The following is a 17,836-nucleotide window of genomic DNA, read 5'->3' as shown; positions in this document are numbered from 1 at the left end:
GGTTGGACTCATTGTTTCCGTGACTTGTGCTTCCTGGGACTCACATAGTCTCCAGTGTATAATTATCTGTGGTCCTTACTCTGTTCCTTTTGTCTTTGTTTATCTGAGTAGTTTTAGGTTTTAAGGTTATTAACTACTCCATTAAGTATGGTCCAAAAGAGCATTATATATATATGTATATATATATTTTTTTTTTAATCATCGGGGTTACATGGAATTTGTGTTGCCGGCGGACTGGCTCCCCCTGCCCCCTGTTAACTCCTTGGCCGCCCCTGGAGATGGCAACTTTTTTTCATTGTGCCAAGTTATCAAATTAGGCATTGTACAAAACTAACAACTCTTACTTTTTCCTTTTTTTTTTTTAATACTTAAGGACATCTCAGAATGCACCTTTTGCAGTCAAGTACAGGAGTTGAATCAATACTGTTACCTTCTTTTTTTTCTTTCTTTTTTTTACTCGAGTATCTATACCTCTTCCCCCAGTGTGTTAGTACTTTTGCCAACTCTGCCTAAATTAGGTAACCAACGTTTAAAACATCTCAGTATGATGCAGTGCAATGCAATGTAGATCTCATTGGATCTTGCAGCTGTACCTAATATTGTAGCTAGTGCATGAGGACAATGTATTATTAACAAATACTGAAATTATCTATTTTTATCGTAATATGTATATTAATTGTCCAGGGTAATGGGCGCACCATACCGAATAAGCTTTATTTTGAATGAATAAGGGGCAGTGTCGTAAACTCGTGTACCGAGGCTGACCCCTGGCGCTGGAACACATACAGTGTTGCGGGTGTTGTGCGGCCGGCCTCATCACCGCGGACCTGCTGGACCATCGAGCGGCACTTGGCTTCAGGCTGCTGACCGAGACTCATACCAGCGTCCTAAGTGGAGAAATACTTTTCCCACCTTACTTTAAACGACCTTAATATCAAGAAATTCGCTGCAAAGATATCGTAACAAAAAGTAATTATCCTCATTTTTGGCCATAGTTCTAACTTGGAAGTATTTTGACTGGAAACGAGGAGGACTGGAGTTTTTGTCTCACAGTGGTCCTCAGGTAAGCTCTACACTAAAAAGGTGTCGAATGGCGCTTTAAACGACCCCTTTTAAGACCTTATTTAAGCTGTTTAATGTCACTTCGGGCTTTTCGCGTACAAAAGGTAATCAATTTGGTCAAGTAGATTAGATTGTCATCCTGCCATTTCCTCTAGTTGTGGTACATAATTCTATGGACTCAAGTGTTAGTGCATATGTAGCAGTTCTATCATTTTATCCATCAACATGAATTTGCAGTACTGCCAATAGGTGACCAGTAATCGCGATTCATTCAGAAGTTGACCTGCTGAATGCTCAGGACAATAACGCCGGTTCATGCATGATAGTGTTCTGACGGCTCCCCCAACGCTAAGACTTTATCATCATTTTCGGTCCATGACCTCACTATTGATCCTCTTTCATAAAAATATATTTAGAAATCAATGTTTGCACTAAAAAAAAAAAAAAAAAAAAGTAACTCGAACAAGTCTTAAATTGTGTGATGATGATGATATGACGATGTTCCATTCCTAATCTGTTTTGCAGAATAACATTAGTGTAATGCTCACGCCCAAGGTACACCTGAGCTATATTTATTTCCTAGATGCTATGTAACCCTCATAAAAGAAATGTGCTGATACTTACTTCAGTGATATGGAGTGAATGCAATTCTTAGGCTACACCTCCGTCTATCAAGCAGTGCAATTCACTATCAACAACGACACAGTTCAACCAGAAATGCAATGTTTGGGTGCATTGCTTTTGGTGCAACGATGCAATGAATTACAAAACCATTTGGTGTAATATAAATATCTTTGATGTCCTTTTCCATAGTTATTTTTTCAGTTTACTTCATCCTTTATACATACATATTTATATAGGTATAATAAAGTCAATTTGCTCAATTGTAGTGGGGATTCTGTACATCGATGTGTCAAGTGATGATTTTAGGCATTCAACAAATGCCATGGTAGGATTTTCTGTGATGTGTTTCGATGGGTGTTAATTAAGTCCTGGGGTTATGCCAGTAGATCCCAGGCCACGCGAGGCAGGGGCCTAACTGTTTTTGACAGACCGAAGACATGTGACTGTATGAGTGAAATTCCATCGGTGGCAGCATATGAACCTGGTGGGTTCCTACCACTTGGGCCAGTGTTCTTGTTGTGATGACTCTCTTTCCACACCAATACTTAATGATCCACAGTCTTTGTGGAATTTGGTGCAACATGTCAACTAGCCTTCTGTTCTTTGGAAAATAACACAGCAAGCTCATTGCAGTTTGGTTGACCTATAACAATAATCACATCTTCCTTGTAGCTCTATGATTATAAACACAGCCATCCATTTTGTATAGTGCTGGAGCCTATCCCTATTGACTTTGGGTAAGAGGCGGTTTACACCCCGGACTGGTTGCCAACTGATTGCATGGCATTTAAAAACAAACCACTATTCATACTCACATTCACACCTGTGGAGTATTCAGTCTTCAGTTAACCTAACATGCATCTTTTAGAATGTGGGAGGCAGCCAGAGGAAATGCAAACTCCACACAGGAAGGCCAGATACAAGACTCGACCCCCGAACCTCTGAACTGTGAGCAGACCAGAGCTGAAAAATACATATTTTTTTCATATTTATATGAATATTTATATTCATTTTTCTATAGTACAGGTACCAGCTTTGTAAGGTCCAACAAATAAGCCCTCAGTGGGCAGTTGTCATGCATGTGGTAGTTTTCATTAAGGCTGCAACAGTACTTGTTTGATACATTCTGCATGGGACAATGCGTGCTTATGGACTGGGGTTTTCACATTTTGCAATTCACTTTGAATTAAAACTGTATGTGTGCGTATGCGTGCCTGCCCAGGCAGACTCAACAACTGCAACGTATCCCGCGAGGCAATATCCGATCAGTGTTGCACGTTCACCAACTCACAGTTGTATCTGTCTCCGGCTATTGCAGTTCATGGACGTTGTAAAATGTAAAACACGTCCAGTAGCACAAGCTGAGGAGTTAAGAGACTGAAATTTGTAAAAAAGCTTAATGTTGCTTAACGTTCGAAAACTGCAATCTATCATCACTAAATTTATGGAGACATCTCTACTTATGCCCATATAGAGCCTCCAAAAATAGTCAAGCCATCAGCCAAATATTTAGGATTTCATGGACGGTAAGCGCTTTCCTCTCCGTTGCAGTTCACTATACAGAAAAAGCTCAACGTCGCTTAACTATCATCAATCATCACCAAAATATATGTGGACATCTCTCGTTTTGCCCACTTCTACCTCTGAAGAAATTACAATGATGAATATTTTGGAAGTTCCCGTATTTTGCCAAACCATTTTTTTCTAGTATTTGTGACGTAATATTGTCTCTATGGTGCCTCAGTAAACATGTGGAATATAAATTTAAAATCATCCACACATCCTTGAGTTTTTCTGCTGAGAGGCCTAAAATTAGGTCCTGTGAATTTCTCAAGCTTATCTACGTCACTAGCAAAGCTCTCCGTCTACATCTCCGCTCACAAGTCAGCGCTGTCAACAAAGCATGCAAAATAAGTACAGAAAATTTACCAAACCGTGTTACCTGGGCCGTCCCACACCTAGTTTTTATTCAGTTATCTTTGCAAAAAAGACTCAGTGGCCAGTGATGAAGGGAAACCACTTTGCAAAACCTGCATACACCTGCATTCCCTTCTTTTTGACTCTTTCATAGGACTTGGGACACACAGAGGAGCTGTTGTTTGGTTCTCCCAGGACAGTGCCCCAATTTTCTTCTTTTTTTTTCTTTTTTTTTTAAAATCCTAACTCCATGACAACGCTATTCCTGTGAGGAGAAGGCCTGATTTTTGCCCCTCCTGTTCCCCAAACAAAGGCAGGCAGTAAGGACAGGGGGAATGTTGGCGGTTGCAAGGACACAGAGGAATGAAGGAGGGAATGATAGAAGGGTGTCTGGGATAGAGGCTCTGAGGCGAGACCTCCTCTGTCCCATAGAGAGAGAAGAGTTATGGTTGTGTAGGCTGTGAGCACAGCCAGAGAGCACATCTTTCAATGTCTCAACCACTGAATGGGGTTGTGTTTACAGTGACAGACAAGGGCACATTACTTTGTATTTTCCACTTCAATACTGCAAGTGTTTCCCTTGCGGGTTTAAAGACTAGTTTGGCTGAGATTACATTTGGCAAATTGGATACTCTAACGTTCTCATTTCAGAAGCTTCACTCGGTCTTCTGCCTGAAGGTCTTGGTGGCTATTGTTGAGTTGGGGCCTTGCTCCCTTGTAAGATTATTATTATTTTTTTTTATATAGAAGAAAAACAAAATGTGTTGAGAGCAGGACATACAGTCCCCTCCAAAAGTATTGGAATGGCAAGGTCAATTGCTTTGTTTCTGTTGTATACTGAAGACATTTGGGTTTCAGATCAAAAGATGAATATGAGACAAAGGTTCGGAATTCCAGCTTTTATTTCATGGTATTTACATCTAGATACGTCAAACAACTCAGGACAGAGCACTTTTTGTTTTAAGCCACCTACTTTTCAAGTAAGCAAAAGTATTGGAACATGTGACTGATGGGTGTGTCTAGTTGCTCAGGTGTTGCCTTTTCAATTGATTGCTTAAACATTAGATAGTGCTTGTTTTTGGCTTGGGTTTCACCTGTGAAAACTGCATTTGCTGTTAAGCAAACATGAAGACCAGAGAGCTGTCTATGTGAGGAAAGCAAACTATTTTGAAGCTGGGAGAAGAGGGAAAATCAATCAGAGCTATTGCACAAACAATGGGCATAGCCAGTATAACAATTTGGAATGTTCTGAAAAAGAAAGAAATGACTGGTGTATTGAGCAACAGACATCGAACAGGCCGGCCATGGGTATCAAAAGCAGTTGATAACATTGCGAGAGCTGTGAAGAAGTACCAAAAGATCACAGTCAGTGACATCACTGCCAACCCCCAAAGGGCAGGGGTTAAGGTATCACAATCCACTGTTCGATGAAGACTTCGAGAGAAGAAATATACAGGCCATACTACGAGATGCAAACCACTCATCAGCAAAAAGAATCAGAAGGCCGGATTGTATTTTGCAAAGTACAGAGATGAGCCACAAATGTTTTGGAAGTCTTATGGACTGATGAGACCAAGATTAACCTCTAACAAAGTGATGAAAAGGCCAAAGTATGGAGAAAGAAAGTATCTGCTTATGATCCAAAACAAACAAGCTCATCGGTGAAGCATGTGTGGAGTTAATGTCATAGCTTGGGCTTGCATGGCTGCTTCTGGAACAGGCTCACTAGTTTTTATTGATGATGTAACTCATGATGGTAGCAGCAGAATCCATCCATCCATCCACTTTCTGTACCGCTTATCCTCACTAGGGTCGTGGGCGTGCTGGAGCCTTTCCCAGCTATCTTCAGGCGAGAGGTACAGCCTGAACAGGTCGCCAGCCAATCGCAGGACACATAAACAAACAACCATTCACACTCACAATCACACCTATGGACAATTTAGAGTCTTCAATGAACCTACCATACATGTTTTTGGGATATGGGAGGAAACCGGAGGTGGCACGGTGGACGACTGGTTAGCATGTCTGCCTCACAGTTCGGAGGACCCGGGTTCAAATCCTGCCTCGCCTGTGTGAAGTTTGCACGTTTTCCCCGTGCCTGTGTGGGTTTTCTCCGGGTGCTCCGGTTTCCTCCCACATCCCAAAAACCAGCGTGGTAGGTTAATTGAAGACTCTAAATTGCCCATAGGTGTGAATGTGAATACGAATGGTTGTTTGTTTCTATGTGCCCTGCGATTGGCTGGCAACCAGTTCAGGGTGTACCGCGCCTCTCGCCCGAAGATAGCTGGGATAGACTCCAACATGCCCGCAACCCACATGAGAATAAGCGGTACGGAAAATGGATGGATGGAGGAAACCGGAGTACCTGGAGAAAACCCACACTGGCACGGGGAAAACATGCAAAATCCACACAGGTGGGCCTGGGATTTGAACCACAGTCCTCAGAACTATGAGGCAGATGTGCTTACCAGTCATACACTGTGCATCCGTAGCTTGTCACGGTTAGGGTTTTTGAAGGCAAGGCAAAAACGTGAAGGACACGTGCAGGGAAGCAGGGAGGCAAGGCAGGAGTCTCAAAAAATGATATTTAATTTCCAAAAAAAGGCGAACATGGAACAATCAAACTAAGTCACACAACTGATAACCAAAGTAACAAAGAAACACTTGAATAAACCTAAAACTGGGGGGGAAAAAACATGACTGGTGAAATAACTGAGCGACAACTGGCAACTATGATGTGACACCGACAGAGACAGTGACACCTGACAATGAACCGACAAGTGAAAGAAACCAGGGAACTAAATACGAACAGCTTGACGAGGCAACGAGGAACACCTGGACAAGACACGAGTGGCTGGAGGGAGCTGATTGGTTGACACAAGGTAGAAGGTTGATGAGAACAGGTGGACACAATAACTAAATGAGCACACAAGACATGAAAAACGTGAAACACAGGAAAACATGAAACAAAACCAAACGCAACCTAAACCAAAACATAGACCATGACAGTAGCAGCAGAATTAATTTTGAATTCTACAAAACTAATTGGTGTGCCAAACTAATCGGGAGACGTTTCATCATGAAACAGGACAATGACCCAAAACACACTGCCAACACAACAAAGGACTTCATCAGGGGAAAAAAGTGGAAGGTCAAATACCGGACCTTAACCGAATAGAGCATCCTGAAGAGGAGACTGAAGGGAGAAAACCCCCAGAAATAAAACAAGAACTGAAAGAGGCTGCTTTAAAGGCCTGGAAAATCATTTCAAATGAAGAATGCCACAGTCTGGTGATTTCAATGGTTCGCAGGGTTGATGCAGTTATTACAAGTAAGGGTTATGCCACCAAATGTTAAATGTTATTCACTTTAAGTTAATTTAATTGTTCTGTTCCAATACTTTTGGTCACTTGAAAAGTGGGTGGCCTCAAACAAAAAGTGCTCTGTCCCGAGTTGTTTACCACATCTAGATGTAAATACCATGAAATAAAAGCTGGAATTCGGAACTTTTGTCTCATATTCATCTTTTGATCTGAAACCCAAATGTCTTCCGTATACAACAAAAACAAATTGACCTTGCCGTTCCAATACTTTTAGAGGGGACTGTATGAACTGTTCAAGGCCTGAACATTGCAAGGGCAGCAGAAAGACTCTAACTGCCCGTGAAGACTCAAAAAATGAAAGTATTGTTTGGCTGAGCTCCCTGTCTGCCCTGGTACAGACATCTCCACACTGGTTCGGATTTTGCTCTGTGAAAGGCCTTCAAAGCTGAGGTCATTCCACTCATAGTTAATTTTTTTCTGATAATAACAGAAAGCAGGTCTGAACTAGTTCATGACAAGATCATAAAAACACTTTATGCCGCCAATAAACATCATCTACTCCAGCTGAAGACTACGATCGTGTTAAGATACAGTATGTATGAAGTACTTTCTGCCCTGATTTGTATGCATGTATTTTGGACAGTTGTTTAAAGTTGATTAATTTATTAAGGACTAACCTGTAGATTATGCTGTAAATTACACATGTAAGTGTCCATTTTGTGTTGTCACTCTCTTTTATGTTACCCCACTTTCTTGTTAATTATAATGAAGACGTTGAAGAGCAAGTTTGAGATTTCTGTCCCACCACTAACGCATTCCTCCATTATTTTTCTGTGCACGCAGAACAACCATACTTCGGTAACAGAGTTCACCAAGTATCTACAGTCATCACAGACAGCCAATTATTTACTGTTCTCTTACTAAGCCTCATTACGATGGACAGTCACACCCATCTTCTCATAATAACCGTGAACTCCAGCATAACTCTTATCAATGCTCTCTGCTCTTCGGCACTCACACAAGCATTTGAATTGCTTCTCTTTAATCTCTTACTTTTTTCTGTTTCTTGACATTTGTAGAGATGTTTGACAAACAGCCCTATGATAGTCCGCCTGTGTACACCCCACCATCCAACAATGGGTTTGGAGCACCAGGCAGCGTCCATGCTCCTCTGAGTGATTACAACGCTTACCCTCCTCCACCAGGCTCTTACTACATTGAGGACAAACCGCAGCACTTCTACAAATGGTTGTCACCTCCAGGGATCGTCAAGGCTATGATGGCTGTTGTCATCGTGCTGTGTGTGGCCATATTCGCCTGCGTGGCCTCCACTCTCATGTGGGACATGCAGTACGCGAATGGCATGGGAATAGGCTATGGCTATGGATCTGGCTACGGTGGTGGATATGGCGGAGGCAGCTATGGCTCAGGATATGGTGGCTATGGCAGTTATGGAGGATATGGTAACTACCAGGGTTCCTACATTTCCCCCTATTCAGCCAAAACAGCAATGATTGCCATGGCGGCCATTAACTTCATTGGGACACTGGCTTTCTTCATTGCCAGTTTCTCTAAAGCCTCCGCCATCCGCAGCAGGAAGTACTTTCTGGCCCTCCTGATCGCCAGTGTCATCATGGCTGTGCTTCAGGTAAGAGTCAGTCACACATTCAGGTACTCCAACTACCATGTGTAACAAAAACAAGACTGAATTTGTATCTAATGCATATGTATAAACCTTGGTTAGCGTGTTATAATTAAGGTAACTGTTTTGTTTGTTAGTAATTGACAGACCTCACATTTGTATTTAGTTTGTACAAACCCCAATTCCAATGACGTTGAGACGTGTAAAACAGAAATAAAAACAGAACACGATTTGCAAATGGTTTTCAACCTATATTCAATTGAATACACTACAAAGACAAGATATTTAATGTGCTGCAGGCATCAAATTCAAAATGAATAAAAATGAATATGTTGCAAAAAAAAAACAATGTTTATCAGTTTGAACATTAAATATCGTGTCTTAGTAGTGTATTCAGTTACATATAGGTTGAAAAGGATTTGCCAATCTTTGTTTTCTGTTTTTAGTTACGTTTTACACAACGTCCCAAATTCAATGAAATTGAGGTTTGTAGAACAATGGAAACAACACTGACTGCGGAGTGGCAAATATTCCCAAAACAGACTCTTGTTTTTATTACAACGAAGCAAAATGCAAGAAATCTACTGTAATGATCAGTGATGAAATTATTAGGTTGTATATTCTATTTGATTTATTAATTAATCTAAACTACACAGTGAAATAATGAAAACCGCACACACATCTTGTTTCTGTTCAAGGTTTCTCCCTGGTTTTTTGTGTGCTTTTTTGTACTGTGGATAAGTGCTATTCCTGCCACTTGACTGCTGAAAGTAACTAAAAAGTAACATTTTTCTAACTTAGTTACTTTTGAAATCAAGTAATTAAGCTCAAGTAATCATTAAAGTAACTAAGTCACTTTTTCAAGGTTTTTTTTAAACCTGCTCCATATGGAAAGCATATTGACGTAACTATTAATAGAATTGACAAGGCTTGAACATGTTTACAAGTCTTAACCAAGTTGTTTTAGAGTACATTGTCTTGATGTTCCATTCAGAGAGTTTTACTGAGGTGATCTTCATGTCCTAAGTTTAATCTTCCACAGTATTTGTAACAATGATAATACAATGAAATGCAACAAATGTCCAAATACAATTAAAAGCTTTATGAGATGTGGATGTTTGAGATCGATCCATGAGTGTTAAGCAAAGAGTAATAGTCAAATTTGTATGTTACAGGGTATCATAAACATTGTGTATATAGTTGGAGTAAACCCCATGGCCCAAGGATCATCCAATATGATGTACAACCCCATGCTCATGATGTGCCAGAACCTCTATCAGACAGGCTATTCGCAGATGGGAGGAGTGGGAGGCTTCCCCATATACAACCAATACCTCTATCATTACTGCTTTGTGGACCCTCAAGAGGTTTTTTTTCCCTCATATTATGGTTGCAGACTGGATTGGCTTTGATCATCTGTTTGTGATCGTCTTTTGTTCTCAACTGTTTTGCTACTTATTCCTCATACACAGAGACAAAGCTAGTGATATTTTGTATGTATTTGTAGACTTATACCAGAACGAACTGTCTTTGTGGTACATCTTATCTTTGACCCCTTTCATATTTGACTTCCATTTCCTTGATTCTGTAGGGAGTCGCCATGGTGTGTGGATTCCTGATTGTCATCGCCCTGGCTGTCGCCGCTTTCTATGCACACAAAACTAGAGGCAAGATCTGGCGCTATGGAAAACCAAATATCTTCTGGGATGGACCTCTGGTTGGCGGGAAGGCATCAGAGGGCAGAGATGTAGAGGAGTGGGTAAGAGACAAGAGTTTGGTGGTCACCATTGCATAACGTTGCACCGATGAAAACCAATCACATTTGACCTTAACTGATCCAGATTTCTTAACATCTCTGTCTGTAGTCAAGGGAATGGGGTCAGGGATTTAAAGCCAGCCTTGATGAAATATTCCATTACTTGTTTTGTTGTGGCTAGTAGATAAACTCATGAAAATTCAATGACATTTGCTCCTCAATGCTCGATTTCCGTAGAAAGCACATCTGCAGCAGGGCGCATGACCACTGGTCTAACACAATTTTGGAGAGTTTGACCGGGGCACAGGCAGACAGATAAGAAGCTCCGTTGACATATTTAAATCACGAGTGGTTATCGCCAGCTCATTCTATATAACCGCTCATATTGTCTGTTGCCACACCGGGGCCAGAGAAGTGACAATCCTCCACTCACGCACGGATCGCTGCGATTACGCGGGCCAAAGTGTTAATTTGCTGTATGTGAGGGATTAGTCTCCTCCAAGTTTTAAATGCAAAGTGAGTAAGTAGGTATCTCATGGGTTGTGGTAGTCATTCATCCTAAGTCGTCATCATTTATAAGATAATTGAGTTGACTGGCGAGGCAGAACATAGTGAAGATTAGAGTTCTGCTTTGCAACATTTTCATGCCTGTTGTGAGTTGAAATGCAGATTGGTGTATCAGTGTCAGTGTGTTACCTCTGATGGAGTGACTTTGTTCAGTCTCATGGCTGATAGCGGTCAGTGAATGTTTGTTCATGGTCTACTACCTAGTTTCATTCACATTAATTATTAACTACCTGTGAAGATAGTAAGCAGGCAGGTGGTTTCTACAGAGTTTTATAAATGTCAACAACACTCATAAGAGAGTCATACCTGAAATGGGGATTCATTATTGACTTGATCTGCCACTATTTAAGTAATGTGCTCCTTAGTTTGAATGACATTGAGTGCGAAACGGTATGCCTTGACACTGCATTTCAGGTCGAATAGGATGAAAAGTGTAGAAAGTTGTTGTTTCTCTGGAGAAAAATGGAGAAACGACAGCTGGTGTTCCCATTTAAAAAGTCCTAAGAATGATCATAGTTTGATTTAACTACTTAACAGTACTGCTTTCCACCAGTGTTTATCACTGTAGCATAGGTTATAAATGCCCGTATGTCATTTTCACATATAACATATTTAGGATTTAGGATATGTCTACCTTGGCTGTCTAAGAAACGACTCAAAAGGAAAAGGACTCATTTATTGCCACAGCACAGCTTATATCATCATCGAAGGAAATACCCGAACACAAAGGTGTGGTGAGCTATTTTTTTAGATGGTTATCTATATACTGTATCTTCTTTCATAGTTATTGCACCACGTGCATAGCAGTGTCACTCAATGAGTCATCAGGCTTGGTTTGACACTGGACCAGCTCCTTGAGGATGACCTCACACACTGGCCTCATTCTTCTCAGCTTGGGCTCCATTGTGTTTAATTCATGAGGCCATTAGTGCTGTCAGTGTGTTGGTAATACAGAGGTATTGCATGCTGTAGAATGCCACATACATGGGGCTGGTCTCCAACTTATATTAAAATGTCAAAATGTAGTATTGTAGTCAGAAGGGCAACATACAGTTTTTGGTGAAGTTTAATTTCTGGTTTGCACTTTGCTTTGGTTTGCATATTGTACGTGTTGATGCATTATGACATGACTCGAATGACACAATGTGATCTTTTTAATTGAATTGTCATTTTTTAAATGTCCAAGTGTTTCAAAAAATACTTCTGTCCTTCTCTAAATTACTTTTTTTCAGCCACTAATATGTCTATCACTCTGTCGTCTGCATGTTTTCTTTTGGTCTACCTCCATTCTTGGCATTTGTTTCTATTAACAGCTACATACTGGAGATGGTTTTTCATTTTTGCTTTCTTTATTTCACCACGTTCAATTATCAGACATTTTTTTGACTGTTCTTGCAGTTACAGTCATGGTAGCCTTTGTTTAGTTCTGCTCAGTCGGAGGGAATTTTTGGGATTTTTGCAAGAGCTGCGCCCTTCAAATAGGAATCTCATGCAGCTGTAAGGTGGGAAGCTGTACTCCACAGACTGTTATTATTATTTTTGGGGGCTGCACTGATATCTGCTTCTGCTTTGGCCCTTTGGGAAATATATAATTTTAATTATGCCTGAGTGCTCTCTCAAACAACATGAAGCACTAATTACCAAAATTGTGAGGGTTTTTGGGGCTACAATAGTATATCCTTCTCTTTTAAAAGTAAATACAGTATTTACACATACACTAAGCGGTCCAAAGTTAAGGCCACACTGTTGTTGGTAAGAAGTAGAACTGTCTTAGTGGGTGTTAAATGTAAGAGTTGTACCAAGATAAGAGTTATTAATTATATATGCTAGAGTGGTGCATATGTGTTTCAAGCAGGATGTCAGTTAGAAAAGAAAGGTCGGTTCACAGTCTTTGGGAATGGGTTGTTTATGTTGCGTCTGTTTTTCCTTCCTGCGTAGGTGAACAATGTGGAGGAAAGCCGAAGTGTTCAGGATGCCCCAACCCTTCTGGTGTCAGAGAAAGGAGGTGGTCTGCTCAATGCCTCAGCAAACAGTGTCATCTCCTATCCCCCAGACAAGGTGGACGGCAGCTCTCTCAATGGGGACACCTACGACAACAAAGAGTGGGTCCATTGCTCAACATCTCTCTGGAAACATGTGACTTATCATGCAAAGTCTACTCCGTTTAAAAAAAAACAAAAAACATATTGCCCGACCCACGCTGTGCCTCTGACCTTTGAGCCATTGTGGGATTATCTTTCCCTTGTTTTTCGCTCATGTTTATTGAGTTTTGTTCTGGTAGGCATTTTACAACAATGACAAATACATATTGCATTCTCACTCTTTATCTTAATGCAGAAAAACAACTTCAGCAAGCTACAATCACGATACAGTTCTAACATTTAACAGTTGGTGATTGCCTAACACAAAATAAACATCTTCATGTTATTGGCATAATTCCACTGCTGGGTTTCGATCCCTATACAAATCCCCCGCAAACACACAAAATTGGGTATGTTTCCTGCCTATGTCATTAAATCAACTGCCTATGTCTTTGTGTGTGGTGTCAACGCAATATAAGTCACTAATCATCGCCTCCATGGTAGCGAAGAAACTACACTTCTCAGCATGCTTCTTACACTTGCCGTTGACGTTATCATGAAGGGCGGGCGAGGAGTGAGTCGGAAAAGAGGGAAAAGCATGATGCTCAGTGCTAAGCTAACGTGTCATGAAATCACAAAACTCTGAAATAAGTGATTGGGTGATACAGTACACTTGTGACATAGATCTGGCTGGAACCGCGTTATAGCAGAGAAAAACCTCGTTTGAACAACAAAATGACAAGCCAATTCATATGTGTATGGCGATATAAATGCGTAGTAATTCACAGCCTCTGAACCGGAAATGAATTAATACGTCACTGGAGATGTCCTCTGAAAAGCGGGTCGGGTTTAAAGTACATTATTATTAATAATAAATATTGATAATGTATGATAAAATAACCTTTATTTGTCCCATAATGGGTTAACTTCCATCATCTCAGTAGCAACAGTGGATATAGGAAATATAAATACTGTATATAAATAGCATGCCAGACATACTGTATATACGTACAAGTACATTCACAAACTTAGAAATCTAAACTATTGTCCATGCATAAATTATCCAATTCAATCTATCTGAAAGTTATTTGTTTGTTTGCAAAATAGAGTGCTGAGATCTGATTAATCTGATTTAATACTGTAGACTTGCTTTTTTTATTTCATTTTTTTCAACCAAGTTTGAAAACATGATTGGTAAAGGCGAATTAATCCATAGACACAGATATTTTTGACGATGGCACATCGAAATCTCATACTTTGATTCAGGCTGCAACTGCGTCCGCCATTACAAGGTTGATGCATAAAAACATTACAATAACAATATTGAAGCCGTAATTTATTAACGGTTACGATTATAGAGTAATGCGCATTGTACATGAGAAATTACGGTAATTGTCCTGGGAACACCCCTTTCTTCTCACCAAAATCGATACTCCACCATCATGCCTTGGTGTATCGTCAGTGACAGAAATGGAGACCAAATTCGCTGCATAGCTGAAATAATGTGGTACACTATAAAGTGGCAGTATTTACTCATATTTTTTTACTGTATATTTTCGCTGTCGGGCGGAAATCCCCACCTCCAAAAATAACACATTTTCAGGAAATGAAAAAACATTAATAACGCCATCTTGCTTGAGTTCCCCCCAAAAAGTATTGAGTCCATATGTTGGATTTTGTGCCTCAAACCCGAATCTTAAGTCTTTTTTTTTGTGGTCAACCCAACAGGTACTCTGAGCGGACCGCCTGCCAACCATCAGAGGCGTTCGCCCACGGTGGGAGGACCAGCTCCAGTCCTTCAGAAGAGACTGGCGGGGGCCGTAAACCCTCTGCCAACAGGAACAAGCGGCGCAGACGTAACCCTGATATGGACGAGTCTCAGTATGAGACCGAGTACACTACCGGAGGAGAGACGGGCAATGAGCTCGATATGGAAGAGTGGGAGAGGTGAGATATAAGATGGAGGCTTACGTCACACAGTCTGGATTAGAGAGGTGCAGATGACCTTCGACAAGAGGACATCATGTAGATTAAAGATTTTGCTGCTCTCTCAGACCAAGCCTTAATTCTCAGATTTTTAATAAATTACGGTTGGATTTGGGGGAAAAAACATCTGTTTACAGCATACTGCAGCCAAAAGATCTGTTTTATGAGGAACAGATGGATATAGATGACTATTTTTCACTTGCACAAGCAAAAAGCTGCACTGGATATTTGTCATTCTGTTTTGAGGATTAGTTAATCTTGTGAGGCATGCCGTTGTATTCGTGCATGAGGAAACTCAGCCTAAGCTACAAAGCAGTTCATAGTATTATTTATCGTTTGCATAGACCTCAAATAGATATCCCATAGACAGTTGGCGCTCACCTTTTTCTTCAAAACGACCACAATGTCTTCCTTTCAACCACAGTGCCTTTTGTCTTTCCTTCCAGTATGTACCCTGAGATCACATCTGATGAACAACGCCACGACTATAAGTCAGAGTTTGATGCTGACCTAAGGGAGTACAAGCGCATGTGTGCAGACATGGACGACGTCAACGATCAGTTTAACAAACTCAGCAGGCAGTTGGACACAGTAGATGACACCTCTGCTAAATACCAGGTGAGAGAGAATATTATTAATATTTCATTGGTTAGATGGAAATTGACAGAAGAGTACCAAACAAAATGTATAAACAGATATACAGTATTTGTAACATTTTTACTTAAAGAAAGATTGAATGCTAATGGTAACAAATGTGTTCAGTGTCTAGCATGTGATGTGATGTGACACCACCGTGAATATGACAAAGGTATTTTTTTTTTTCCCTCTCAGGCTGTAGCAGAGGAATATAATCATCTGAAAGACTTTAAGCGGGTCAGTAATTGCTTTTAATTTGACAGTGTGGAAATGTCTGGATATAATTGTTCTTTATACCTAAATGGAAAGACATTTGTTTGCACATAGCAGATTCAAGCACTGTATTTGAATAATAAACAATAAGAGATTTTTCACGTTTTTGTACATTTTTGTACATTTTCCTTGATAGTCAATGCAATTTACACAGTAAAAATGTTTTTGATCATTAACTATTATATTTGCTTCCATAACAACTATTATTTGGTGCAAAATTACTCAAAATATAGTATTCCAAATAATTACACAGAAACACAACAAATAGGTTGTGAAGAACTGCGCTGCAAAGAGGTCATTAAAATAATTCATTTTCATTTAAAACAAAAGTCATCCAGTCAAATGAAGTTCACATAGGAGCCCCTCTTTGACATCACCTGACAACCCGTCTATCGAAGTTCCAAGTCCACGGCTAGTTTCTGTCTGCATCTCATTTGAGGATGCAATATTTTCCTCCCAGAGTTGCCGTTTTGAGGTATACTTCCATTCATCCTCATAAATCTTCCTTTAAAAGATGCATTACAGGTTCTCTATAGGGTTGAAGTCAGGGGATGAATATGGCCACACCGTGAATTTTTCGTCCTGTGAATACCCATGGCATCCACAGCGTCAATGCATTTGGATCCATTAGTTTCAACTCAAGTCACTGATGGTGGAGTGGTACACTCGACTGACTTTGTTGCGGGCATCGCGGGTTCACTTCCCACTGAGTGGTGAATGTGACTGGGAATGGTTGTCCGTGTCCATATGTGCCCTAACTCGCGACCAGTTCAGGTTGTAGTCTGCCTCTCGCCCGAAGTCAACTGGGATAGACGCCAGCGCCCCGTGACCCTGATCAGGATAAGCGGTGTTGAGAATGCCCTTGAGCAAAAACGATTAAAACAACTTTCCTGTTACTTTTCAGACACCAGAATACCAGTCGAAGAAGAAAGAGTGTCGGAGGCTGCGACACAAACTGTTCCACATCAAGCGCATGGTGAAGAACTATGACAAGAGCCACTCATAGACTTACGCCATCTTGATACCACTCTGATAACACTCCAAAAAGCTTCTCTCACTCTCTGTTATGCTTGGACCACAGTTACTGGCTTACTGGGACAGACACTGCCAATGTTCTCTGCACAGAGAAGGACACGCTCGCACACAGTAACAATGATCTAGAATACTATTTTAGTCCCTAGTCATTTATGTAAGGCGACATATGGAAGCAGACAAATGACTTAGCTAGCAGGACACTCTTCTGGTTTCCCATCATAAAACAGAAAAAGCACAATAATATTGTGTAGAACATGTCACCTTCTAAAAAAAATTTATGGCAATGATTTTTCCATATTGTACATTGAAAAATTTTTTTAACTTGATGCTGAATGCCAGATTCAGTGAGACCAAAAAGGGGAGATTTTTGACAACTTGTACTGTAAATAATCTCAACATCTGTTTATTCTCCATGAATATTTCAGTGATGATTTGTGTTTTCTTGCACTGCAGGAGTCAAAGGAACAACTGTAAAAAAAGTACTGTATCTATTTGGTTATTGATGCCATCTTTGGACTGCATTCGCTTGTTCTCAAACAAATAGTAATTCGAAATGTTCTGATACCTATGCATATTAGTAAAAAGAACAATGTCTCTAACCAATAAACTATGCAAATAATTGTATAAAGTTACTTCGAGGCCAATGAAAACAATTACGTTTGGTAATGTATGGCTCAACTTAATGCAGGATATTACAATCAATTGTGTATTTTTAAATTGCTTGACAAGTGTGATCTGTTGTAAACGTTTATGTTTTCGAAGAACATTGTTGTCATCTGATAAACCTTTTGTGAGCCATTTATTTTTGTATGAATTTTTCTAAGCTATTGCAAACCTTTGTAACTGACAGTCTAAAAAGTACTGAATTCATAAAATAATAAACATTTCTCATTCGCTCACAATGAGTCAACTGAACGTTTCATTAAATCAGTCT

The 17,836-nt window shown here is 40.3% G+C and overlaps 1 protein-coding gene across 1 annotated transcript; it reads left to right on the top strand.

The window, feature by feature from the left end:
• The first annotated feature begins 772 nt into the window (after nucleotides 1–772).
• On the top strand, nucleotides 773–17,794 carry si:ch73-61d6.3 (occludin). The gene is made up of 9 exons (XM_061684289.1): nucleotides 773–1,063; nucleotides 8,006–8,574; nucleotides 9,744–9,935; nucleotides 10,160–10,327; nucleotides 12,830–12,993; nucleotides 14,701–14,919; nucleotides 15,405–15,576; nucleotides 15,790–15,831; nucleotides 16,772–17,794. The coding sequence occupies exons 2-9, from the start codon at nucleotides 8,008–8,010 to the stop codon at nucleotides 16,871–16,873; spliced, it is 1,626 nt and encodes a 541-aa protein (XP_061540273.1). The 5' UTR covers nucleotides 773–1,063; nucleotides 8,006–8,007; the 3' UTR covers nucleotides 16,874–17,794.
• Nucleotides 17,795–17,836: the final 42 nt, after the last annotated feature.

Source organism: Phycodurus eques, chromosome 8, assembly GCF_024500275.1.
Source record: "Phycodurus eques isolate BA_2022a chromosome 8, UOR_Pequ_1.1, whole genome shotgun sequence".
NCBI lineage: Eukaryota > Metazoa > Chordata > Actinopteri > Syngnathiformes > Syngnathidae > Phycodurus > Phycodurus eques.
The sequence above is the reverse complement of the archived record's forward strand: the minus strand, read 5'-3'. Positions and strand labels throughout refer to the sequence as shown.

Coding starts and splice junctions, on each gene's coding strand:
- si:ch73-61d6.3 (XM_061684289.1), top strand. CDS start 8,008: ATGTTTGACAAACAGCCCTATGATAGTCCGCCTGTGTACACCCCACCA. Junction 12,994..14,700: donor GACACCTACGACAACAAAGA/GTGGGTCCATTG, acceptor TCAACCCAACAG/GTACTCTGAGCGGACCGCCT. Junction 15,577..15,789: donor ACACCTCTGCTAAATACCAG/GTGAGAGAGAAT, acceptor TTTCCCTCTCAG/GCTGTAGCAGAGGAATATAA.